The 24,905-nt window shown below is 46.4% G+C and overlaps 2 protein-coding genes across 6 annotated transcripts; one reads left to right on the top strand and one right to left on the bottom strand.

The window, feature by feature from the left end:
• Positions 1–1,559: 1,559 nt before the first annotated feature.
• Positions 1,560–10,419, bottom strand: LOC130863587 (liver carboxylesterase-like). Of its 5 annotated transcripts, none has more exons than XM_057753713.1 (12): positions 10,344–10,419; positions 8,143–8,347; positions 6,693–6,822; positions 5,881–6,014; positions 5,541–5,799; positions 4,278–4,376; positions 3,879–4,019; positions 3,679–3,759; positions 3,235–3,379; positions 2,700–2,843; positions 2,238–2,310; positions 1,560–1,746 (listed from the first exon to the last, which is right to left on the bottom strand). In XM_057753713.1, exons 1-12 carry the CDS (start codon positions 10,417–10,419, stop codon positions 1,560–1,562), a joined length of 1,674 nt encoding a protein of 557 aa, XP_057609696.1. The 5 variants fall into 5 exon arrangements, with proteins under 5 accessions (XP_057609696.1, XP_057609699.1, XP_057609697.1 ...); XM_057753716.1 differs by lacking the exon at positions 3,679–3,759 and adding an exon at positions 3,761–3,834 and having other exon boundaries at positions 2,748–2,843; positions 3,872–4,019; XM_057753714.1 differs by lacking the exon at positions 3,679–3,759 and adding an exon at positions 3,761–3,834 and having other exon boundaries at positions 3,872–4,019.
• A 9,029-nt stretch (positions 10,420–19,448) lies between these two features.
• Ciao2b (cytosolic iron-sulfur assembly component 2B) lies at positions 19,449–22,129 on the top strand. Its single transcript, XM_057753812.1, has 6 exons — positions 19,449–19,493; positions 19,982–20,392; positions 20,552–20,631; positions 20,873–20,998; positions 21,395–21,440; positions 21,890–22,129. The coding sequence occupies exons 2-6, from the start codon at positions 20,236–20,238 to the stop codon at positions 21,985–21,987; spliced, it is 507 nt and encodes a 168-aa protein (XP_057609795.1). The 5' UTR covers positions 19,449–19,493; positions 19,982–20,235; the 3' UTR covers positions 21,988–22,129.
• Positions 22,130–24,905: the final 2,776 nt, after the last annotated feature.

The following is a 24,905-nucleotide window of genomic DNA, read 5'->3' on the forward strand; positions in this document are numbered from 1 at the left end:
GAATATAGCTTTATTAAAATCTAAACTCGGAATTGGAGGACCACACCTACAATTCGATCACTCATGAAGCCAAAGCAGTGATATCATGAGTTTGGGGCCAACCTGGACTACATAGAGACCTTGTCCCAACAAAGAAGAACAAAGAAACAAGTTGCACAGCTGTAAATAGATCGGATACGTGGATAGAATGTGTAGTGTGCACACTTGGATGGCATTCCACAATGAAAGGAACCAAAAACATTATGTTAAGTGACATAGACAATCACAAAACATTCTATTTACATTAGATTTGAGACAAGCCCCCAATATAGAAAGATAAAATAATGTCAGGGTTATGTTGAATCCAGGCTAAAGGTATGGAATGATACCAAATGGCCTGAGGAAAGCCTTGGATGGAAAAGGGGCTGTTCTTAATCTAATGTGGTAGAAGTTGAGTGCCTTGAGAATTTCCTCAGATTTCCTAACCATACACATAAAATTTAGAAATCCAGTGCTATACTTCAGGGGTGGAGCACTCCCTAACATGTACAGTCCCTAAGATCAACTCCCACGCCTCATAAAAACAATCCACACTCATAAGATAATTAGTAAAAGCCTAGAACAGATTCTGGCTCCCTGTTGGAAGTTTACTATGTATGTGCAGAACTGAAAAGCGGGGGCAAGCTTGTAGTAGGAACGTCAATAAATGCTCTACAAATAGAGTGGAAACAACCTGCATGGTCAGTCTCACTAAGAGGAAAATCTTCCCTGTCCCCAGTTCAAGTCAGCAGGGACTTAATGTTGTCCTAGGAAAGCCATTGTTTACACATTCTTCCAGCAGAGGGCACAAGATAAAATCCTGGAGACCTCTAGCCAGAGACTGTTTCTCACCACACAGCAGATCTGTGGGCATCTTGACCCTGGATTTCCAAAACTATAAAAGTGTACATTTGTTACTGTTTGTAAGTTACTGAGGTTATGTATTTTGTTTTTGTTTTTTTTTTTTTTCTGAGATGTGGGTCTTGTTATCTTGCCCTGGGCTTATGCAACCCTTCGATCTCAGTCTCCAAACATCTGAGGCCACAGATGCTAAGAGCCCACTTTGTAGTTTATTAACTTTGGGGAGCAACATTCTGCACTTATGAAGTTAATGAACTTTGGGAAATCAGATTTGCTACTGGCAACTTAGAAGTACAAGAAAACATGTGCTAGCTGAGAGAGGACAAGGGATTTCCTGAAGTCAACAGTGCCTGAAGCTTCTGCTTCATTTGAAGAGGGTCTGAGGCTTGTAGTTGAGAGAGAAGATGAGGAGAAAAGATGAGAGGAAGGAAGGAGAGAGTCTAAAAGAGTGAAGTGTTAAAGAAGATGAGGGGAACACACATCAATATGGTTGTGGGACCATTTATTGAGTCTAATAAAATGAGTAGCACACAGAGGGTTTGTCACACACGGTGAAAGGGAAATGCTGAGGTTAGAAATGCTTATGTGAGTTTAGAATGAATAAAAATAAATAAATGGACTTTGTAACCTCGGGATGACCTCATCCATCCCAACACCACACACCTTTCCTGTAACTGGCACTAAAGCTCTTTATGTTTGTCCCGAGCCCCCTTTAGCTCCTGGATCTTCTGAGGCAGAGTCTTTGTCCAGAACTGCAGCTTTCTGGCCTTCAGGGCTCGGCCCACAGCAGGCTGGATGTCCAGCTTCAGGTACTGCTCATCATGGATCAACTCAGGCCAGTAGGGGAGACCCTCACTGTTGGGGTTCCTGTGGATATGATACCAGCAGGGAAGGGTGAGGTCCCTCTCATCCAAGACCTGACGCCTTGATTGGGGTCAGAGCAGTGGATGAGTAGGCCAAGGGCCGAAGAGGACAGATGGACTGGTGTGCTGATAGAGAATATAAGGGTCACCCACCAGTGTCTGATATGAAACCAGGGAAGCTGTCTAGTTTTGTGTGTTTCTCTCAGAGGGAAAAAATCTAAAGAACAGTACCAGAACACTGTGACTCACCCACCAGGACTCTGTGGGATGAGCAGTAAGTGAAAGCCAGAAGGTGTGTGCCTAAGCATGCCCTGGGTTGAAGAAAACTACTGTGAAATTAAGGATCCATGCATAATAATGAACACACCCATATGGAAGCCCTGGGATGGAGAAGACCAGAGTGTGATTAAAGACCCATGCATGCGAATGAGGTACACACACCTGAGAGCCCTGGATGGTCTTGAATAGGAGGTTGAGGGAGGGGCATGTTCTCACCCATGTCTTGCAAAGTTGGCCCAGTACTTCATCATCCTCCTGTTCAGCAGCTTCTCCTCCTCAGTGAAGTCAACTGCAGACAGGAGACGAGGGTCCAAGTTGTAGCTACCTTGTGCAGGTGCCAGCTCATGCTCCACTAGACCAACCGCAGCCTAACTCTGAACCCCAGGCCTGGTATATACTCTCTCCCCTCACCACTCAGAACCCAGCATCCATCCAAGTCTCTACGCAGGTTCACTCCAACCCCAATGTGCTCCCATTCCTTCCAGCACAAGCTGGACTAGGAAAGGTTCATATTCTAATCCTGGTAGTGGTTTGTTTTGTTTTGTTTTCTTGTACCTCAGAAATGGTTATCGCTTGACCCCACTCTCTCCCAGAACCTCAGTTTCCCCGACTGGACTGAGAGCTCAGTAATCCCTCAGGAACGCACCAAGGACACCATTCAGCTCAAGAAAGACTCACCTTTCATTCCCCAGAGGGCACAGCCAAAGACAAAGGCAGCGTGATCGCCATGGTCAGCCCTCACATGGGGTGGCCGGATGTGTTTATACTTGCTGAAGCTGGGCTGGTGCTGGAACTCATAGAAGTAGACAGGAGCATGGGATCCTGGAGTGAGGACACATATGGACTTAAAGTTTTCTCAATGGAGCTTTCCCACCTAACCCTTGATGATATGAAACCTTGCTCTAAAGTTATCTAGAATCACAGCTGAGTGGTGACCCCAGGATAGAGAATTAATGATGGGAAAACATTTTTGTAAACAGATGAGTGGTTTGGACAAGACCCCCAAGTGTAACTAATGTGTTTCCTCCTCTAGACGTGGGTAAGATGTCTCTCTTTTGTACTAGACATAAGGATTTACTGAAGTAAGTAGCTTAAGATGCCTGGTAACAGAGATGTGATCCAGACATGTGTCAGGTCTTAACACTACAGTGCTCACTTGGGACACACAGCTCTGACCTCCCCCTGCCCATGATCTTGTTACAGATGTACTCACGCTGAAAATGTGCTACTTGGAGTGCAGGGACCACAAACATGAAGTCCTCCATCATCTCTGTGAACTGTACTTGCAGGGTCTGTGGGTCCTCAACGTCCCCCATGTACTCTTCCATCAACAGGTCACTACACTCAGGAGGCAGCAGCTATAGCAGGAGGAATCAGGAAGAGAGATGCTTACTGGGCAAGCACTTGGATAGGTAGGAAGCAACCTCCTAGTAAGGAACGTGGCCTGGGATGAGACAGGGGATGCAGGAAACGTATGACGCTTGAATCCACACAGAAACACACATATGCATTGCCTTTTTTCTGGGCATGGTAGCTGAGAAGAGTATATCAAAATAATTACAATAATTGCTATTAGTGATCTTTCTAAGAATAATCATTAACAATAATAAATAATGCTAATAATAATTCTATCGGGACAGGAGCCAAGGTCTCTCACCATGTGTGCCACTCTGCTCTTCAGAACAGCTGGCAGGGTCTCTCTGGTTATGTTCTTTATGACAGGATCAAGGCCCATGTACTAGGAAGTAGAGGAGACTCTTAAGTATAGCATGGGTTGTCTCTACATCAAAGTATCTCTGAGTTCCCATTACCCACCATTTGAGTTTAGTGTCCCAGGGGCTTAGAACCAGGTCTTACCAAGGGGACTGACCAGCCAAAATCATCACTGTCAACACCAATGATGCTGGGGACAGGGCGAAAATCCACAGAGGCCAACAGCTCCCGAGGGTGCCTAGGTAAGAACGTCCCATCCACCACACCAGGGATTATAATGAAGACCTAAGGGGCACTAAGAGTCAGTGCTGAAGATCAACCACCTAAATATTCTGATGCTCACTGAATGTCCACATAATTTCCCCATTTCCTATCTCACCTCAAGATGCTATGCTCACTCCAGAAGAAACTGGACATTAAAATTAGCCTGTCTTGTTATTTCTGCACACAGTATTAAAAGGACAGCTAACCATGGAGACAAATTAACTGGTTCAACTAGTAAGGACTGGCAATCCCACATGCTAGTGACCAAGTCCTCCAGACCTGGTTGATAGCCAGAATCTCTGTTTCAGTCTTCTCTCGTAGGCAGTGCACCATGGCCTCTGAGTCCTTGGCATCACATCCAGAAAGGTTTGCCACCGTCTGTAAATGGAACAGGCACTAGTTGGTTCATTCTTCCAAACCAAGAGTTTTCTTGGTTCCAAGTCAATGTCATTGCCCCTAAATAGCACATCCTGCTCTTTGCTGTGTATGAAAGGACTTAGGTGGAGCTGTTCACATTTTCAGTTGTCCAGAAGTGACAGCTGGGAAAGGGGCCTGCACATTTGCTTTATTGTTGTTTGTTTGTTTTTATGTGTGTTCATGTGTGACAATGGGTAGGATGTGACATATTTCATGTGAGAAGGTCAGAGGACACCCTCAGTGTCATCTGTCACCTTACCTCTGGTTGGCATTTGTCTATACTATATTAACTGATCTATGGCCTTCCAGGGATTGATCTGTTTCTCTTTTCCATCTCTGCATAGGAGCACTGGGTTTACTGACACATAGTACCACCTCTAGCCTTAGGTAGACTCTCGGGATTTGAACGTGTGGCCTCACACTTGCACAGCAAGTATTTTTACAAGTTGGCCCCTTCCCTGAATCCATGTGTCCTGGTTAGATATTTTTTGTCACCTTAACATAAGCCAGGGTAATCTTGAAAGATGAACTTCAACTGAGAAAATGACTCTATCAGATTGGCTCCTAGGTGAGTCCAGGCATTTTCCTAATAAATGACTGATACAGAAGAGCCCATCCCACTATGGGCAGTGACACCCATGGGCAGGTGCCCTGGGTTGTATAAGAAAGCAAACTGAGGAAGCCATGGGTAACAAGGCAGTAAGAGTGTTCCTCCTTGGCCTCTGCTTCAGTCCTGGCCTCCAGTGACCTGCCTGTGCCCTCACTCTGACTTCCTGTCAAGTTTATCTATAAATAAACTGTAAGCTGAAATAAGCCTTTTTTCTTTGAAAGTAGCTTTTGGCCATGGTCTTTATCACAACAATAAGAAGCAAACTGGGAAACCATGTGTAAGAATCTTGTTAATGGTGGAAGCCACTGGGCACAGTTTCGTTGTCATATAACACACTCTGCACACATAAAGCACAGGGGATGCATTCTAAATTTTATGCCTTTGAGAAATTATTGAATTTACTGGGAAGAAGGAATTTCCCATATGCTTGTTTTCCTCACTTAGCAGGTTAACGGAGTACCAGAGGCAAGGACTGAGGTAGCCAAGTAAGGACAGGTATAGATGAGGGCACTCACTGTGTAGACCACCTTGGGTGTGTCAGAGATAAGCTCAGGCAGCAGGGCCACTCCACTCTGCATGATGGCTCTGTGGAAGAGTCCTTGGGACATGGGGGACAGAATAAGTGAAGACACACTTGTTCCTCCTGCTGAAGAGCCAAAAATGGTGACCTGGCCAGGGTTGCCTCCAAAGTAGGCGATGTTCTGCTGGACCCAACGTAGGGCAGCCACTTGGTCCAGGTAACCCCAGTTGCCTGTGGCGTGCTGGTCTCCAGTGCTGTGAAGTGGCAGGAACAGGAATTACAGGTCTGTCTATGCTCTACTCAGACCCTATTGTCCAGCCCAGTTCCAGACTTACCTGAAGAAGCCGAGGATACCCAAGCGATACTGGATAGCAACCATTATTATATCCTCAGTAGCAGCCAGTATGGATCCATCATTCATGGAAGCCATTCCCAGAACAAGTGAACCACCATGAATCCATACCATAACCTGGAGACATCAACACAGAACTCAGGAGGACCACACCCAGTCCAAGGTCAACTGCACTGCCTACTGGATTATCAACTTCTTTGTCTTCTTGTAGGTCCAGCAAGTTGACATACACATAGATCTCCTACTCAGGATTTTAGGACATGGTCCACAGATGGGGTACTCAAGGCCTACAAACATGTTTCCATCCCCAATTTCCCATCAGGAAACCTCAGCATGAATTAATGCCTCGAGATCTAAAATGATGACATCATCACTCTCTGACTCATCAAGTGGGGCAAACAGGAGTGTCTCCACGTGTGTTTCTTCCTGATTACTAATCAGAAGGGACATCATATCTCATTGGCACAACAGATAATCTGCAGCTATAAATTTTGGTATTGACAATAATGAAGACCTCGAGTACCCTCCAGGGCAGTTCTGCCAGGTTCAAGTTGATAGAAGAATTCCTGGTTTAATCAAAGGCCTAGAACCTCTTACCTCTAGAGTCCCAGAGCTCTGAGTCACACACCCAGACTTAAGCAGCTCAACATGGCTGAGATGACCTCCTTGACCCCGATAAGGTAAGACTACTAATAAGGGTCTAAACTACAGGGGATCTCAGAATTACTTTAGCCCTTCCAATCTTCCAGAGAAAGAAACATCCTCTCCCCCAGCTGACGATATCCTGACACTCACAGGCAGGTTAGAGCCCTCATGGGCATGGGCTGGTGTGTAGATGTTGAGATACAGGCAGTCCTCAGACATAGAGATGGGAGGCACGTTCATCTTCCTCTCCTTTGAGGCCTGTGGATTTGTCTGCAGACACCTGGTGAAAATGGAAGACAGATAGCCCAAAATAGGTGGTGGTCAAACCTAAATCATAGTCTGAATTTTCTCTCAGTCACGTTCAGACACTACTTTCCATGATGCCGTGATAACATCTGACCCTTTAAAGTCTTTAAAGAGAAGAAAATGAAGCAATACTTTTAGACAGGCCTCCGGTTGGATAGTAATATCCTGAATAGGCTAGTATCCAGAGACTGCTGGCTTCCTCTATGAGAATGACTATCTTCCTGTACTGGCATTCATCACTCCTATATTATTTAATCCTGGTGTGCGGCTAGTTTTGATTGTTGACTTTACACAGTGTGAAATTACCTGGAAAAATAATCAAAATGAGGGAGTGTCTAGACCAGTGGTTCTCGACTTTCCTAATGCTGCGACACTTTAATACATTTCCTCATGGTATGGTGACCCCCAACCATAACACTGTTTCTTAACTGTAATTTTGCTACTGTTATGCATTATAATGTAAATATATAATATGCAGGATAACTGATATTCAGCCCCTGGGGGGATAGCAACCAACAAGAATCAAATCGCTGGTCTAGATCATTTGCCTGTGGGACGTGCCTGTGGCAAATTATCTTGGTTATATTCATTGAGATAAAAACGCCTGCCTATTGTAGGAGGCACCATTCCCTGGGGAGAGGCTTCTGATCTGCGTAAGAATGGAGAGAATAAGAGAAGCCTTAGCAGGCATGCATGTAACCCATAGGCTGTGCTCCTGATTATGGATGTGATGTCATCAGCTCCCTGGAATTTCTGCCCTGTGGTTTCCACCTATGGTTGATTATTTCCTGGAATTGTGACCTGTACTAAACTCTTTCTTCTCTTCACTTCTTTTGTCAGGGTCCTCTATCACAGCAACAGAAAACAAGCAAATGTACTTGGGTATTGGGGAATCTGTGCTCATAGGATGAATAAGACAATCCCACAGGGTAGTGAGATATTCTCCATCTCACTCCAGACTCCCACGGTACCTCCTTCTTCCACACAGTCTCCAGTGGAAAGCATGTGCCCTTAGCCAGTGGCACCTGGACAGTGGATGGTCACAGTGACCGTGAAGAATAGCCTTAGTCTCTGCTCCTCACTGCAGAACCTGCAGCTAAGTCCCTATAGGCATCAAGTTCTGACCCAGGATCCTGGCACCATTGTTCCTCTCTAATCCTTAGCACATTCCTCTGAAAAATGCATGGGAGATGCCCTCGGGACAGACAGAACACTGCTATAGAGCTGAGATGGAGGAAGAACAGCAGTGTGGCCTAGAGCTCAGGCCTGAGGGTCCCCGGGCCCCAGAACTTACATGGCTGGCTCAGAGGTTGCATCTCTCACACCACTCCATGGCTCAGGGGGCTCAGGAGGCGCAAATCGAAGTGGTCCTACAGGTGGCTTGGCAAACGGAATTCCCCGGAAGGTATAGACACCAAGTTCGCCATCTTTCACGTGGACAAGGCTTCCTCTCACCTGCCCTGTGTGTGTGTTCCTGATGGGGCTGGGTGAGTCCCATCCTGTAGTGGAAGAGAAGCCATCAGTTGTCACCACACTTGGGAATTCCTACCTCATTGTCTCCGTGGTACATGGGGAAGGTAACCTGGGTCCTCTCGGTTCAGCTGCAGGATGTAGAGATGAGGCCTTGTGGATTACTTAGGGCTGGAAACCTTGTCCACTGGCCATCTTGAAAATTGACAGGGCACTGTACGATAAAAGAACTTCTGGAGACATCACAATCCCTGACTTCAAACTCTACTACAGAGCTACAGTACTGAAAACAGCCTGGTATTGGCATAAAAACAGACAGGAGGACCAATGGAAACAAATCAAAGACCCAGATATTAATCCACACACCTTGGAACACCTGATTTTTGACAAGAAAGCAAAAAATATCAAATGTAAAAAAGAAAGCATATTTAACAAGTGGTGCTGGCATACCTGGATATCAACATGTAGAAGAATAAAAATAGACTCATATCTATCACCATGCACAAAACTCAAGTCCAAATGGACAAAGACCTCAACATAAGCCAACCACACTGAGCCTCATAGAAGAGAAAGTGGGAAGTACGCTTGAACACACTGGCACAGAGAACCACTTCCTAAATATAACCTCAGCAGCACTGACAATGAGAGAAATAATTAATAAATGGGACCTCCTGAAACTGAAAAGCTTCTGTAAAGCAAAGGACATGGTCAACAAGACAAAACGAAAGCCTACAGAATGGAAAAAGATCTTACCATCCCCACATCACACAGAGGTCTGATCTCCAAAATAAACAGAGAACTCAAGAAATTGGTCATCAAAATAACAAATAATCCAATGAAAATGGAGTACAGACCTAAACAGAGAACTCTCAACAGAGGAATCTAAAATGGCTGAAAGGCACTTAAGGAAATGTTCAACGTCCTTAATCATCAGAGATATGCAAATCAAAACAACTCTGAGATTTCATCTTACACCTGAAAGAATGGCCAAGATCAAAAACACTGAAGACAACTTATGCTGGAGAGGTTGTGGGGAAAAGGGAACACTTCTGCATTGCTGGTGGGAATGCAAGCTGGTACAGCCCCTTTGGATGTCAGTGTGGTGATTTCTCAGAAAATTAGGAAACAAACTTCCTCAAGACCCAGTAATACCACTTTTGGGTATATATTCAAAGGCTGCTCAATCATGCCACAAGGACTGTGTTCAACTATGTTCATAGCAGCTTTGTTTGTCATAGCCAGAACCTGAAAACAACCTAAATGCCCCTCGACCAAAGAATGGATAAGGAAAATGTGTTACATTTACACAATGGAGTACTACACAGCAGAAAAAAATAATGACATCTTAATTTTACAGGCAAATGGATAGAACCAGAAAACATCATTTTGAGTGAGGTAACCCAGACCCCAAAAGACAATTATCACATGTACTCTCTCATAAGTGGTTTTTAAACATAAAGCAAAGAAATTCAGCCCATAAATCACAATCCCAGAGAACCTAGACAACAATGAGGACACTAAAGAAAGACTTACATAGATCTAATCTACATGGAAAATAGAAAAAGACAAGATCTCCTGAGTAAATTGGGAGCATTGGGACCTTGGGAGAGGGTTGAAAGGGAGAGGAGAGGCAGGAAGAAGGGGAGCAGAGAAAAATGTAGAGCTCAATAAAATTGGAAAAAAAAAAGGAAAGAAAATTGACAGGTCACTTCTCTAGTTAACAAGGTGACAGGTTCAGAGACACTTGGCATTATGACGAAAGTCTTGTCATCATGCACATTCTGTAGGAGCTCCAGCCACAGCCACATTCTGTCCCTGCTGGCTCCTCTGTACATGGTAACCTTACACATCTCTGACCCTCCGTGTGCCATCGTGTGGGCTTTGGTGTGGGCATTAGAGGGCTCACAAATCCACACTTTCATCTGTCGTCTCCACAGCTCCTCCCTCCCTGGTATTTCCCTCCTACGAGCTCAGCCTCCAACTCTGCAAAACTGGGCAGCTCTGGCCCTGGTCCCCTCTGCTCACCATGCACATGGAGGAGGAGAAGCAGGAGCCCACAGGCCATAGCAAACAGCCAGCCAGGAAGTCTATCGAGTGGCATGGTTGAATCCCAGGCAGAAGTCTGTGCTGCTACAAGATGACAGTCTCTCAGCAACAGGAGACAAAACAGGTAGGCCTTGCCAGGCAGGAATTTAAACCTTTCAGGACGTAGGTGTGGAAACTGGCTGAGTGGGGCAAAGTTCTTATTGCAGGAGAACTGATAAGGCAGAAGTCAATAGGGAATCAATAGCCAGCAGGCTGGACAATGACACTTCTGCAGGTTCTGCTCCTTTCCTTGGTTCTTGGATAGACATGGCACGGCATCTGAAGTCCTGGAATGTCAGAATTCCTGTCCTTGAATATGAAGTCACCATGACCCCTGGCCCTTTTACTCACCAACCCGATGTGGTGTGGGAGAGAAGATCAGGGAGCAGAAAGCTGTAACAGGAGAAGCCGCGGGCTTCTGTGGGTAAGAACACACTCAAGATGTCTCAGATGGAGAGAAGTGAGAGGGCAGGAGCTCTAAGTGTGACCTTATCCTCACACCTGTGTGCTGCCAAGGCTCATAGTGAGTCCACCCTCACAATCCCTTGTCTCTTACAGTGGTTTTAGAGTCTGTGCCTGTTAACTTCCTGCTAGTTCATGGCAGTTTCTTTGAAAGACACTGAAATTCTGGCTCTTCTGCCTGTCTCTGTCTCTCTCTGTCTCTGTCTCTCTCTGTGTGTGTGTGTGTTTGTCTGTGTGGTGTGGGGGGTGTGAGTTTGAGCGTTTGTGTGTGGACTATGAGTTCAATAACACCTTCAAGCTCTAGCGAACTGGTCCTTAATCTCCTTAATGTTGTGACGCTTTAATGCAGTCTCTTATGTTGTGGGGATCCCCAAACATAAAATCTGGCATGCAGAATTCCTGACATACCACCCCTGTGAAAGGCTCAATCAACTCCTAAAGTGGTCATGACCCACAGGTTGAGAACCACTGCCTTAGTGGCTAGCCAAGGCATCAGCCCACGTGCACTCAAGTGAAGAGCCTTTCTCTCTGCCCAGCTCCTGGATCCAACTGAAGCTCGTTTTCAACTCTCTCTGCTTCCTAGTGTTGAAGATTGGCATTACAAAATCATCACTTTGCTGATGTTCTATGGCTGGCCTTCAAGGCAATGTAAAAGGTAGTATCCTAGGATGGCCTGGGTTTGTCATATGCAGGGGCCTTGTGAGCATCAGGGTCTAGAAGATGGGGGATAGAGCCCTTTAATGACAGAGCAAATGCTTTAGGTGAACACAGAGACAGACTGAGGACCATTTATCACCTTTGTACAAAGGAATACATTATAAGAGAAAGTTTTTAATGCAGGGCCTAAAAAAATTGAGGGACAACAATGAAGTCAGAATATAAATTAATAATACAGGATCTGATGAGAATGATTGGTCACAAGGAACCAAAGAGTTCTTGGGGAATCTGTAAAAGTTAGAAATAGCCTTCCATACATGGACAGGTACTCAGGGTGATTTCCTGGACATTTCTGGATCTTCTGATGCTCCCTTCCCACTTCCAGAACACACCTCACAGTCAAACAGATTCACAGATGTCCTGAGTCTGTGAACATGAACCTCATAGCATCTCAGGCAGACTCAAGTAAAACACACACACACACACACACACACACACAGCATTGTCTGTGTGGTACTGACATGAGATCTGCGAGAGACGCACAGCTGTGACTGCACACAAAATGCTGGCCTGCTGTGCTGAGGATCAGGAAATGAGGGATAATGGAACATTCCCCTAAGGACCTAACAAACTACAAACTCTAAGCATGAGTGAAGATAAGTGTTTGGACACCATAGGTTTGTTTACTCTTCTTTACCTCAGAAAATGTCCTGCTTTGGATGCTGTGCAGTCTTAAGCAGTCCTGATCCTTTCTGCCTGGGAGTGCAGGGAGGGGTCCAGTGAGACCCTCCTCCTGCTGTGTCATCTCTACAGCTCCACCTCCCGGCACCTCCCCTCCCACAGCACCATGGTCAACACTGCAGAGTCTGGCAGACCTGATGAGTTGCAACAAGAAAAGTTAAAAGCCCCAAATCAGCCAAGTGAATCTTCTGTTGCAGCCCTCCCCCATCTGACCCACAGGAATCAGAATCTTTGGTGCCACCTTTGTGGATGAGGCCAGGGCAGCAGCCACTCACAGCCACCAAAGAGTGACTTCCAACATCTTTCCCAGTCAAGTGCTCACCCTGTTCTGTGACTTGCTGCCTGCACACAATGGCCTTCCAGACAGCATCTTTGTCCATGCATCTTACTGAGGGCTCCTGCCTGTGATGACTGACAGTTATTACAACAGACAAAACCCATGGAAACGGTCCTGCTTAGAGCCTGCCCACACCCACAGTGCTTTATCTTCAAAGAAAACCTTGCCATAAAATCTTGTGTAATCTACACTGAAATGTCCTTCTGGCTGGAAGCTAAAAAGCCATATCCAGAATAGGATATGGTGAAAATAAAATTATGTGAACATATTTCTTCTCTTTCTGCATTTTGTTTTGTTTTATTCTTTGAGACAGAGTATTATATGTAGTCCACACTGGCCTGCTCTCTCAGCTTTCAGGATCTGGGTTTAAAGGTGTGTCACAAAACATGCACTTAATACATCCCTTCTAAGTAATCCTGGGCATCGTCTGTAAGCCCCTGCCAATGTAATGTTCTCATGGATGACACAGGCCAGAATGGAAGAGGACAGGCACACTCCATCCCTTTTACAGTTATCTCTGACTCTGAGCCCAGGAATACAGACAAAGAATATTCTGAACAGTAGCCATGATTGAGTCAGGCAGACCTTCCTGCTTGGAGAATCCTGGTGACCTCCCAGAGTCTGGTGACCCACAGCAGGGGTCACGGGAGAAGTGAGTTCAGTGGATCTGACTGGGGAGACTCAGAAAGAGACCAAGAAAGTTTACAGTATCAGAGTGCAGAGGTGCAGGAGGAGGTCAATGTGTCCACACTAGGGGAGTGTAACTAGGGGAGTGTAAATACCCTCACACAAGGGTGGAAGACATGCAAAACTGTATGATCATTTGGAAGACAGTTTAGCATTTTCTTCAAAAGTTAAACATGTACTTGCCCTAGCTCTGTATCCCTGTGAAATGAAAGCTCCAAACACGAAGCCTGTTTGAAAAACGTTTTAAAGAGCTTGATTAAAAGCAGTCAAAAAACGGACCACACAAATTTACATCAACAAGAGAGTGGGTAAAATGTGCTGTGTGTCTTCGGGTGTCTGCATGCGTAGACAGTACTTACTCTAGAAGACAGGGGTTGTTAAATGAAGATCTCAGTTGCAAGTATGCCATACTTCCCTGTGAATTATTGGTCAGAGATACCAAGAACAAACAGGAACAGAGGTAGGAACCATGGAGAGAAGCTGCTTGCCAACATGGTTTCTTATACAATGCAGGACCATCTGCCCAGGGGTGACACTGCCCAAATCAATCATTAAAAAGAAAATATTCCACAGATTTGCCTACAGGCCAATCTGATGAAGGCAATTCAGCAATTGAGAGTCCCTCTTCCCAGGGATGTCTAGGTTCATGTCAAACTGACAAAAAGCAGCCAGCACCGTTGCCCACCAGAATTAAGGAGGCATAGGGTAAGCCGTGAATTAGATGGCAAGACTATCGCTGAAGACACAACTCTAACTGAAGGTTTCTCTCCTGCCTGCCAGTTCCCAAAGAGCCACTCCAAGGCTTACTATTAATTACAAATTGTTTGTCCTATTAGCTCAGGCTTATTATGAACTATTCTTACAAGTTAAATTAACACATTTCTATTAGTCTATATTTTACCATGAGGCTCATGACTTGTTAACTCACATCTTGCTTCTCCAGCGGTTGCTGGCATCTCCTCAACTCTGCCCTTTTTCTCCCTGTATCTCTGTTTGAATTTCCTGCCTGGCTCTATTCTGCCTGGCTATTGGACAAATCAGCACCACTTGAATATCAACGGCATTGAATTTAGTAGCAGAGCCAGTGACAAATGAGTTCTTTTCTATGACAGGATAGTCAGGACTCTGATGTTTCTAAATAATATGCAATTTCCAAAGTACTCCATCAGAAAGCAGTCAAGTGGTTGTCAGGGAACACTGACCAGGCAATGATTAATATAAAGGAGTATGAGGGAAATTTTTCCAACAAAGGAAACATTCTCGTATTTGAAGTAAGAATGAATATATATACATATTTATCATAATTTTATGCAAATTTACCAAGCTATGCATATAAATCATTTGATGATAAAGTTTTTCAAAAATAATTCAAAAATATTTTTCAAAAATAAATTCCTTTGATACAGTGTCCTGTGCATCTGCAGAAATGAAAACATCACGGAGGTACGTGTGCAGCAGGATCTCAATAACGCATTCAGACCCCAGTGAAACTATCGGGGTCAGCCCTCTTGTGCTCTCAGGAAGATGCCCTTATGCATATGAGAGTGGACCATCAGTTGCATGAGCAACTGATCAGTGGCCACACCCCCAAGGGAAAGTGACTCTCCCTCTCTCAAGAAGCATCAACTACCAATAGCTCCTTAGCAAGACGTGGAGCCCTGGAAACTTCTTACTCCTTCGTGGTAGAATATTGGGGTGAAGAGAAGGGAAAGAGAAGTCTATAATGGAGAGGCTGGAGGGCTTTTCTGAGTAGGTGCACACTCGGGATGCCACAGATGGAGAATGGAATGGAGCTTGAGGAAATGAGACCTGGGTAAAGGAGAACTGCATGAGCATGCCCACCACCGTGAAAACAGCTCCCTGCTCTCAGGACTCACATTCAGAGTCCCTCATCTCTTACACTGGTTGCAGGGTCTGCATGTGCCCCCCACCCTTCCCCGCTATGCCTTGACGGTTCAGTGAAATATGCCGCAACTCTGCCACCATAGCACACTCCCTTGACCTCTTTACAGTAGCTACTCTGGAGGTCAGCTTCTATGAAATCCACAGTTACCCTCATGCACTGAGGCCTGCTGGCTCTAGGGCTGAGGACAGTCTAGGCTCTCAAGGCCTGAACTGAGGTTGGAACGCAGGCCCTTGCGCGGGAGTTTCAGAAATGTGGTGAACCTCAACGGACTACAACTGAGTGTACAAAATCAGGAGCTCCCACCCAGACCATAAATATTTCCTGAAGGTAGTGTCATGAGGCTCAATCTCAGAAAGACTTTAGAGCCACCTAAGAACTGGCCTTGGTTCCGCTTTCCAGCCCCCAGAGGTCTACAGAACCCACAGAATAACACAGAAAGACTTGTTCCGTGGCTGGGTTTTGGTCATTTCCCTAGTAAAGTACAATCAGGACTTGTCCTATCCCCCTGCTCTCAATTAGCTGCATACTCTGTGATCCCAGTTCCTGCCTGGGCAAATCCTGTATCCTCAATTCCCTGATTGAAGGAACAGCTGAGGTGTGGAGGCTGAAGGTCCCCAGATCCTCCAAGCTCAGAGTCGCAGAACCAGTTTCTCTAGTTAATTGGACAGTATTGTAATCTTCCAAATCCTGGGCTTCTGCAGCAAGCTGGAGGAGGGTCCTATGCACTCTGCCACTTAGTGCACTGTCATTCAGAGGCCAAGACCACAGAGAATGTGGAACAGAGAGTCTCACTAGTCATTGTCTGTATATGAGGAAATTGTGAAAGTGTGGTAAGTGTGTGTGTGTGTGTAGCGAGAAGGGAGTAAAACTCAAGGAAGCAGCTGAAATGAGACACCACTTCACACCCATTTAATATAATCAGATTTAAGACCCATAAGCAAGAATGTTGGCAAAGACATGAAGCAACTGATACAACTACACACAGATAGAGGGGAAGTAAAATGACTAGATGGTGATTTGAGAAGGCAATTTCACCTTTTCTCTGGATGTTAAACACATTTGTTCTATGACTCAACAATTCTACTTTCAGGACTTTAGCCTGAAGAAACAAGTGAATGTCTTCACACCAAGCCATGAGTTTGTCTGTTTGCTTATATTTTGTTTTGTTTTTGACACAAGAGCTCTCTACATAGTCCTGGCTGTCTGAGAGGTCACATTGTAGACCAGGCTAGCTCCGACTCACAGATTCACTTGCCTTTGCCTCCTGAGCGCTTGGATTAAAGTCGTGTGCCACCGTGCCCAGCTCAAAGTCTTGTTTGAAGACGTGCAGGACGGCTTGATTAAAATAGCCCAAACCAGAAGTCACTCGGATGCACACCGACAGGTGAGTGGGTGCAAGGCGTTCACTCACAATCAAAGGAAAGTGTCATTTGAATCTCAGCGACATAATGCTCAATGACAGAATCTTCCACACATGACTCTTCTCCGTGATAGGGTAGACAAGACTCTGATGGTTCTGAATTGTATTCTATTTCCAAACATCAGCTCCAGAAAGCAGTCAGTTGGTTGCCAGGAAACAGGGTTTACGTCAATGGTTAATGAAAAGAAGCATAGAGAAACACTTGTTGTTAGTCAGAAAACAGTCTCAAACCCGAAGTGGGTGTGGCTACATGCCTCATTTTATCCCACTACACTAAGCTAAGTAAATGAGTGAATTTGAGTGCAGATTTATCATTTGACAAAAAAGCCCTGCAAAAATAAGACAAGTGCTGAAATCTACAAAGTCCACCGCTAACACTCTATTCAACTGCTGAAACAGCAGCAAGAGACTCAGGCTCCAGCAGAACCAGCCAGCAGTTGTGGAACTTTCTTTGTCTGCCCTCTGGTGCCCACGGTGAGCAATGCAAGAGTCGTCACTTCGTGATGTCCTGTGGTTGGTTTTCAACGCAGTTTACAAAAAAAGGCAGACTTGGAGCACCTGAGAAAACCAGAACTCCAAAAAGGCGGTTTCTCAGAGGCAAAAAGCTATGGCTATCTCTGGCCTATAGGAAGAAGATCTAGCTGTGTGGTGGCAGAGATGAAATGTCTTAGGAAAACACTTGCAGACAACACAGTTTGGCACCTTTATAGGAAGACAACGTAGAAAAGAGAGGGGTTCATTTTGCTTTGCTTAAAGGACAAATAAAAGAACTTACGGATGAAAATAAGGTAAGAATGGAAATTAATGACATGGGGGACCAAGGATAATAGGGGTGTCATAAGAGCCATGGGTGTGTAGGGAATTTTAAAAAGCATAAGGACCCTCGATACATGGATAGGTGCTCAGGGGGACAGGGGACAGCAGTCTCTTCTGATGGACATGTCTGGGCTTTCTGACACCCCCATCCTCATTTCGGAAACCCACAGTCAAACATCTTCACAGTATAGATGGGATCTCTGTCCATGAAACTTATGAAACATCAATTATGCTTGACACTTGTCACAGCAAGAGACAACTCGCTGAGGTGGTCGTTTAGAGACTCTCCTCAATAATGCTTCACCCTCTATGATGACATGAGAAAGTTGTGCCATGCTATGAGGTGAAGTGAGCTGTCTTGGAGTGAAAAGTCCAGCTCCAGAAAGTTTGTGACCATACTGTTGAAAATAAGCACAGGAGCTCACTCCTGTAAACCCTGTATATTCACCGAAGACCCTACCAACTTGATGGTCCCTGTGAAACCAAGCCTGGATGGAAGGGAGAGGATGGGACTCAACCCTGCCCTCTAGTGGTTGTAAATGATTCTGACCACGGCAGTCACAGATTTTTCTAAGCAGGAAACAGGACTGGGTCAGGCTGACGTTTCTGCCTCCAAAGGCACTGGTGACCTCAATAGCCTGGTTGGCTGTGGGCAAAAGAGAAAGTCTGATAGGGAGGAGTTAAGGGATAAAGTAAGTGCTGCCTCCTTAAGGTAGGTCAGATTCAAGTGGCCTAGCAGGGGTCACCAGGGTACACATTAGGATGCCCTGTGGTGAGAGACATAAAGAACTGCACACACACCCTGGACATAGGGCCATCCAGGCTTGGCTGCTACTGCCTGACACATCCCCTTTGCCCTGGAAGTCAAGCCATTGTTTTGCCCCAGGTCTAAGTGTACTACAGGGGGAACAGAACACAGGGGCCACCTAGTGCAGGTGTGGGGTGTGGGGCCAGGAGTTTCTGTACCTTCCTGGACAAGGAACCTTGCTGGGAGCCCTTTTCATCAGTCAGTCAATGCCAGAGAGCACATTCAGAACCAAATGCCAGAGGGAAGCCGTTATTACCATCAGCATTATTACCATCATTATCCCATGGTGAGTAGCAGCTCCAACCACTTCCACAGCCACTCACAGAGAATGAAAATGTCCCAACCCTCACCCACCCATTCCCACCCAGAGGTGTCTAACCTCCAAGTTCAGCACTCCTCAGAGCTCCTTATGCTTGACTGGATCCTGTGTTGGATGTCCTCAGAAATATCTGACCCTCCCAATGCCACAAGAGACCCTGGATCTGTAAACATTTTTGGCAGTTCATTGGGTGGGAATAACTCTATACCCTAGCGTTTCTCTCTCTCTCTTCCTCTCTCTCTCTCTCTCTCTCTCTCTCTCTCTCTCTCTCTCTGGTTATTCTATCTGTCTCTCACTTGCCACTATCTCCCACCCACAAGGGGACCTGCCAAGGCTTTGGGTGGCCCACCGCTGCCCCTCGTGGGACTGGCCTCAGGTCACCTGCATTATGTTTATGAATGATAACACACACTATCCCCAATCATCAACCCTCCACAAGCTCCTCTCCAGGGTGCATCCTCACCCTCAGGCTCAGCCTCTGACTCTACACAGTTGTGTAATTCTTATTCAAGTCCCTGTGCTCTGCAAAGGTCTCCTCCTGCACTGGGAAGAGGAGAATCAAGGGCCCACACAACACAGCATTTAAACAGGCCGAAAGTCTGTCTGCCACATTAACTTCAGCGTCTTGGTCCGCCTCTGCACTGTCATTAGGCATGGCTGTGTCTCACAGACAAGCCATTGCATATCAAGGCCGCCCCCAAAAGTTTGACCCAGACACGGTGTGCCTGGAAAGATCATTGTGCCCTCAGGAGAGTTCCTGAATAGGCTAAGGTCACAGGCTGCAGCGCGCCTCTGACCAGCAAGCAGGGGAGATCCTCCAAGAAGTCCTTTGAGACGTCAGGAACATTTTTCCTAAGTCTTGAGTCCTTGTGTTAACTTGCCCTGTAACCACATTCCCACTGTGGGGTTTTGCCTGGAAAGAAGAGTGCACGAAGATGTAAGTAGTACATTCTCGGGCCCCGGATGGAGAATAGGGCGGACCTTCGGGGAATTTGATCTGGGTAAGAACTGCACGTGCACACCCAGTGAGAGCTCGGTGGAGAGGGGCGGCGGGGGGAGGGGTCATCCCAAAAAAAATCCTTTTTGCTTCCAGGACTCATAGTTTACGGGTCCCACCTTCATGTATACACCATCTTTTCTATTTTAGTTCCTAGTCTGAGAGGCTATGTCGGCCCTCCCCAACTCATACGTAAATATGACGTTCTCAAGTTCATGATTGCTTTAAAAGCATGTAATTAGTGCCTGCCGATCCCCGTTCGGGGAAAACAGCGTGACTTTAGTGGATCTACGGTTCTGTGATAGCCGGAGAGCGACTTTGAGCATCCGAATGCCCTTTCGGCCTAACCTCCTGAAGAGGGTGGTTTGGGTTCAATCTCAAGGGGCTTCTAGTGCCCTTGTCAAACGGTATTGGCTTCTGCGTTCCAGCTCCCAACAGGATCGCATGGTCAAGAGCCGCGGGAGTCTCTTCTGATCCCCTGGCGAGAGCTACCAGCATTCCCTGGCTCCGCGTAGGCTGCACGACAATATTTTGCAAACTACCGGTCGAGTCCCAGGAGAGTGTCAGGTCCCTTGCGCGACCCCGTAGTCACACCACGCCCTCGCCTCATTCCCAGGAAGTGCGCCCGCCGTAGGAGCGGAAGTACACACCACTCGGGGGTTGTGGGAACCGCAGTTCCGGGATGGTGGGCGGCGGTGGCGGCTCTGGTGGCGGTGGGCGCGGCGGGCTTCTCGAGAACGCCAACCCCCTCATCTATGAGCGCTCCGGGGAGCGGCCAGTGACGGCGGGCGAGGAAGACGAACAGGTGCCCGACAGCATCGATGCCCGCGAGATCTTCGATATCCGCCGCTGCTGGGCGCTGGCGGGACGGTGGGGGCTTGGGGTACCGGGAAGAAGTGATGTGCAACACACGCTGGTGGAGGGGTGTCCCGGTTAGGCATGCCTGCGGAGGTTCTGAGTGGGCCAAAACTTAGAGTCCCTTTTCCTTCACTTGGCACATCTCATTCGGTCCATTAATGACCCCGAGCATCCGCTGACACTAGAGGAATTGAACGTAGTAGAGCAAGTTCGGATTCAGGTGAGTCACCGACAGCATCAGAGTGTGGGAGCTTGTTCAAATAATTAAAAGGTTCCGTTATACATTAGAGGCTGGCGTTCTCCATTCACAAACGGCGAAGAGGTTGTTTTTCCACTTTATGGCCGTTATTAAAACTGAAGCCCATAAAAGTTAGGTGACTTGCCCAAATCAGTAAACTAAAGAGAGGGTCTCTGTGCTAGGGGCGGTCGTGTGATCTTTCCAATCTCCCTTGTCAACCTAGGTTAGCGACCCCGAGAGCACAGTGGCCGTGGCTTTCACACCCACCATTCCACACTGCAGCATGGCCACGCTTATTGGCCTATCAATCAAAGTCAAGCTTCTGCGGTCCCTTCCCCAGCGCTTCAAGGTCAGTTGGAGTCGAGCCTAAGGGTGAAACAGCTACTGAGGAGAGGGGACGTCAGAGTGGAGACTGGAAGGATCCCAGCTCGCAGAGATGAACTGCGAGGAAATGCCAAGCTGATGTGACAAGAAATACTCCAGAAAATAGTGAGGAGTGTGGCAGAAGGGGAAGCCGTAGATGGGCTTGCTGGAGGCACCAGCAGACCTTTAAGTCAATAGCAGCTGACGGGGTCCTTGGGTAGAAGTGGATGGACTGCAGGTGGTCTTGGGTGGGGCAGAGGGGCCAGGATCAAGAGGAGTGATTAGAAGGAAGGTAGGGACATGGTGTCCAGAGGGAAGGGACCGCCCCCCTTGAAAAAGGACAAACACATAAGTGCTCAGGCCCAGGTTGTCTTTCTCCCAGATGGATGTGCACATTACACCCGGGACCCACGCCTCGGAGCATGCAGGTTAGTGTGGGCTGGTGGGGAAGTTGATTTTTTCCCCCTAGGACCCAGCTGTGTGAGACTTTCCCTTTGCTATAGCAGTTTATAAGAAAGGTTAGGACTTAGGACTAGGGGTCTAAGTGAACAATATTGCCAGACTCCAGCCTAGACCAAGCTGACCTGACTTAAATCTCCTGCTTCCCATGAACTTCCCTCTGATATTCCCCAAGGACATTGTGTCAGGCTTCAGGAAATACTGGAGACAGACTGAGCAATCCCTGGAGGTATGGGGACAAGAGTGTATCCCGAGAAGAGAGTGTGGGCACAGGTGATAAGGATATCCTGATCAAGGCTTGGAGTCCCGCGAAGGTGATACAGGACCTTTATTGGTAGAGGTAGAATCTGTACTGAGGCTAGCAGTCTGGCTAGAGTTGCTTTTTAACCCTCTTTTTCCACCCCTCTTTCCCACCTAGTGAACAAACAACTTGCAGATAAGGAGCGAGTGGCAGCTGCCCTGGAGAATACCCACCTACTAGAGGTCGTTAATCAATGTCTGTCAGCCCGCTCGTGAGCCAGGCTTTTGACCACCAGCCTGCACACAGGTGTCCTGGCCTCTGCTCCACCAAGAGCTTGTGGCTTTGTTTTCTTGGATCACTGACAATGAGAAACTTAACATTTTTCATTTTGTAATAAACCCTTAATTTATATTCATTTCCCAGCGTGCCTCAGCATCTTTCATGATGGAGTCATTTGTCGTTGTAGAGGGTAATGTGGTAGTGGGTGCCTTTGAAGGGTGAGTCCGTGAAGTTCCCCCATTATTTTGTATTTCTCCCAGTGGGGCTGGAAAGATGACTCAGCAGTTGAAAACACTTAACTGCTCTTAAAGAGGACCTGGGTTAGGTTCCGAGCACCCACATGGAGGCTTCCAACCATTTGTAGCTTCAGTTCTAGAGGATCCAACGTCCATAGGAACCAGGCACACATATGGTACCCATACATGCATACATTCAGGCAAATACTCATGCACATAAAATAAATCAGTAAGTTAGGTGTAGTGATGCACACTTTAGTTCCAGCACTCAGGGGACTGAAGCAGGCAGGTCTCTGCTTTCTGAGGCCAGCATGGTCTGCATAAAGAATTTCAGAATAACTAAGGCTATATAGAGAGACCCTATCTCAAACAAATGAAAATAAATCTTTTTTTAAATTTTTTTTTAGCTCTTCCAATGTTTCAGTTAGCAAAAATTGCAAATGTAAAAAACAAAAAAACTTTTTTTTGAAATACATAAATATACCTGAATAGCCAAGCCACCAGTGGGTTCAACTCAGTAGATTCAGTTGACCTGTTGTGACACTGGCCTTATTTATGTGTGTTTATAGAACTACTTCTTCAGAAACATAAAGAACCATGTCCTAAATTGATACATGTCTTTTGTCTCGGTTTCTTTTCTGGTTGCTGTTGTAAGATATCATCAATATGGCAACTTATAAAAGAAATGTTTGTTTTAGGGCTTACAGTTTTAGAGGGCTAGAGACCATGATGGCAGAGCAATGACATGGCAGCAGGAACAGCTAAGAGTTCACATCCTTGTCCACAAGTTGGAGTCAGAGCGGGGGGGACACTGGAATAGTGAGTCGACACTTCCTCCAACAAGTCCACCCCTCCTAATTATTCCTAGTTCTACTGCTGGAAACCAAGTGTTCAAATACGTGAGCCTATAGGGATCCTCATTCGAACTACCACCACAACTGTATAACAGTTCTTTGTCTGGACAGAAATTGAGCCATTCTACTCTGAGAATGGAAGTGTATGCCTGTAATTCCAGCACGTGAGAGGTGGAAGCAGAAGGATCAGAAGTTCAAGGCCAGCCTTAGCTACATAGTGAGTCTAATGTCAGCTTGGGCTATTACATGAGACTCTCTCAAAACAAAAAACTAATATCCTGTATTCAGTCCTGTGCGAGTTTTCCAGAAGCAGCACTTAGATCTTTACTATGTGTCTATATATTGTGTTTGGTTCTCTTTGTCTTCTAAGATTTTCTCTCTCCTTCCTACTGGGAGTCAGTTTTCCATAACTACATAAACGAAGTAATTTATGAAGAAACCAAGCTTGGAGGCTGAAGAGACGTTCTTCTAGAAGATCTGAGTTTGGCTCCCAGCACCCATATCAAATACTCAGAACCACCTGTAACCCCATCTTCAGAGGACCCAGCACCCTCTTCTTGCCTCCGCAGGCACTCAACACACAGTATGGCATATGCACACACATACATATAAATAAAAAACAAGTCGGGTTTTGTTTTGATTTGCTCTTTTTTAGAAGAAGAGGACTGGAGAGAGAACTCAGCCGTTCAAGGTACTTGTTCCTCTCGCAGAGGACCCAATTTCGATTACTGACACCCACGTGGTAGCTCACAAGCATCCATAACTCCAGTTCCAGGGAATCTGAGGCCCTCTTCTGGCCTCTGCAGACACCAGGCATGCCTATGATGCATAGATATACATACATGCTGGCCAAATTATCTTTAAAAAGTAGATTATTTTGTTTCATTGCTGTGGAGGTATTAGTCCATTGTGATCGGTGCTATTGTTTTAGGGCCTGTGGTGTAGCAGCGCATTGCTGCAGAGCATGTGGCAGAGAAAAAAGGTTACAGTCAAGTGCATGTTCCTGAAGAGCTTCCGCTGGACACGACCACCTCCTCCCTGTGGCTCCACCTGGAAGAGTGAGCCTTTGACACCTGGCCCCTCGGAATGTTTTCAGAGCCAGGCTATAGCACCCACCCTGTACATCTTAACTCTTGACCTTAAAATAGAGGGGAAAATCCAAGAGAGTTATTTTAGGCAGTCCCACCATGTGGTGTGTTTCTTTGTCCACTGGAATGAGCTCAGGCTTGAGGGTTTGCCCAGGAGTGGTGTGTGTGCTGTGACATTAACCTGCACATAGGATAATTTTGCCCACCGGTAGTGATGCCCAGGTTAAAATAGCAATACTCATTTTCTCTCCTGAAAGGGGCCTGGGGAATCTTCACCCTCCATCCTTCAGGGGTTTGTGTTAACCCAGGTGCTGGGTAAGAGAAGCTCGGCTCTATAAAATGATATGACCATGTCAGAGGCCTCTGCCTCCTGTTGCCCTGTACCCCGATTGCCTTTTGTCATCTCAAGAGAGATCATTGGTCTCAGATCTTAGCCATTTGGAAGCTCTTTTCCAGGACTGCCTCGGGATTTCCTTCTTCAGTCTCCTCTCTGATGGGACTGCCCACCCCTATGGGAGCCCAGACCTGGCTATAGGCGGTGTCCTCATTATCAGAGAGCCTGGGCCCTTTAAGATCTGTTGAGTTACTTGCTTGTTTGTTTGTTTTAGCTTCTTGAGTCAAGGTCTCACTGAGTGCTGGGATTATCCATCCTTGCCCAGCAAATCACCTTGATCCACGTGCTGGTTGCTTTTCTTCCTTATCTACACTTTGCAGGTGAGGGGTGATCTAGGAAAAT

Source organism: Chionomys nivalis, chromosome 21, assembly GCF_950005125.1.
Source record: "Chionomys nivalis chromosome 21, mChiNiv1.1, whole genome shotgun sequence".
Taxonomy (NCBI): Eukaryota; Metazoa; Chordata; class Mammalia; order Rodentia; family Cricetidae; genus Chionomys; species Chionomys nivalis.

Coding starts and splice junctions, on each gene's coding strand:
- LOC130863587 (XM_057753713.1), bottom strand. CDS start 10,419: ATGCCACTCGATAGACTTCCTGGCTGGCTGTTTGCTATGGCCTGTGGG. Junction 4,377..5,540: donor CACCCAAGGTGGTCTACACA/GTGAGTGCCCTC, acceptor TTCCATTTACAG/ACGGTGGCAAACCTTTCTGG. Junction 2,311..2,699: donor TGCCCTCTGGGGAATGAAAG/GTGAGTCTTTCT, acceptor TCCTGTCTGCAG/TTGACTTCACTGAGGAGGAG.
- Ciao2b (XM_057753812.1), top strand. CDS start 20,236: ATGGTGGGCGGCGGTGGCGGCTCTGGTGGCGGTGGGCGCGGCGGGCTT. Junction 20,999..21,394: donor CCCTTCCCCAGCGCTTCAAG/GTCAGTTGGAGT, acceptor TCTTTCTCCCAG/ATGGATGTGCACATTACACC. Junction 21,441..21,889: donor CCACGCCTCGGAGCATGCAG/GTTAGTGTGGGC, acceptor TTTCCCACCTAG/TGAACAAACAACTTGCAGAT.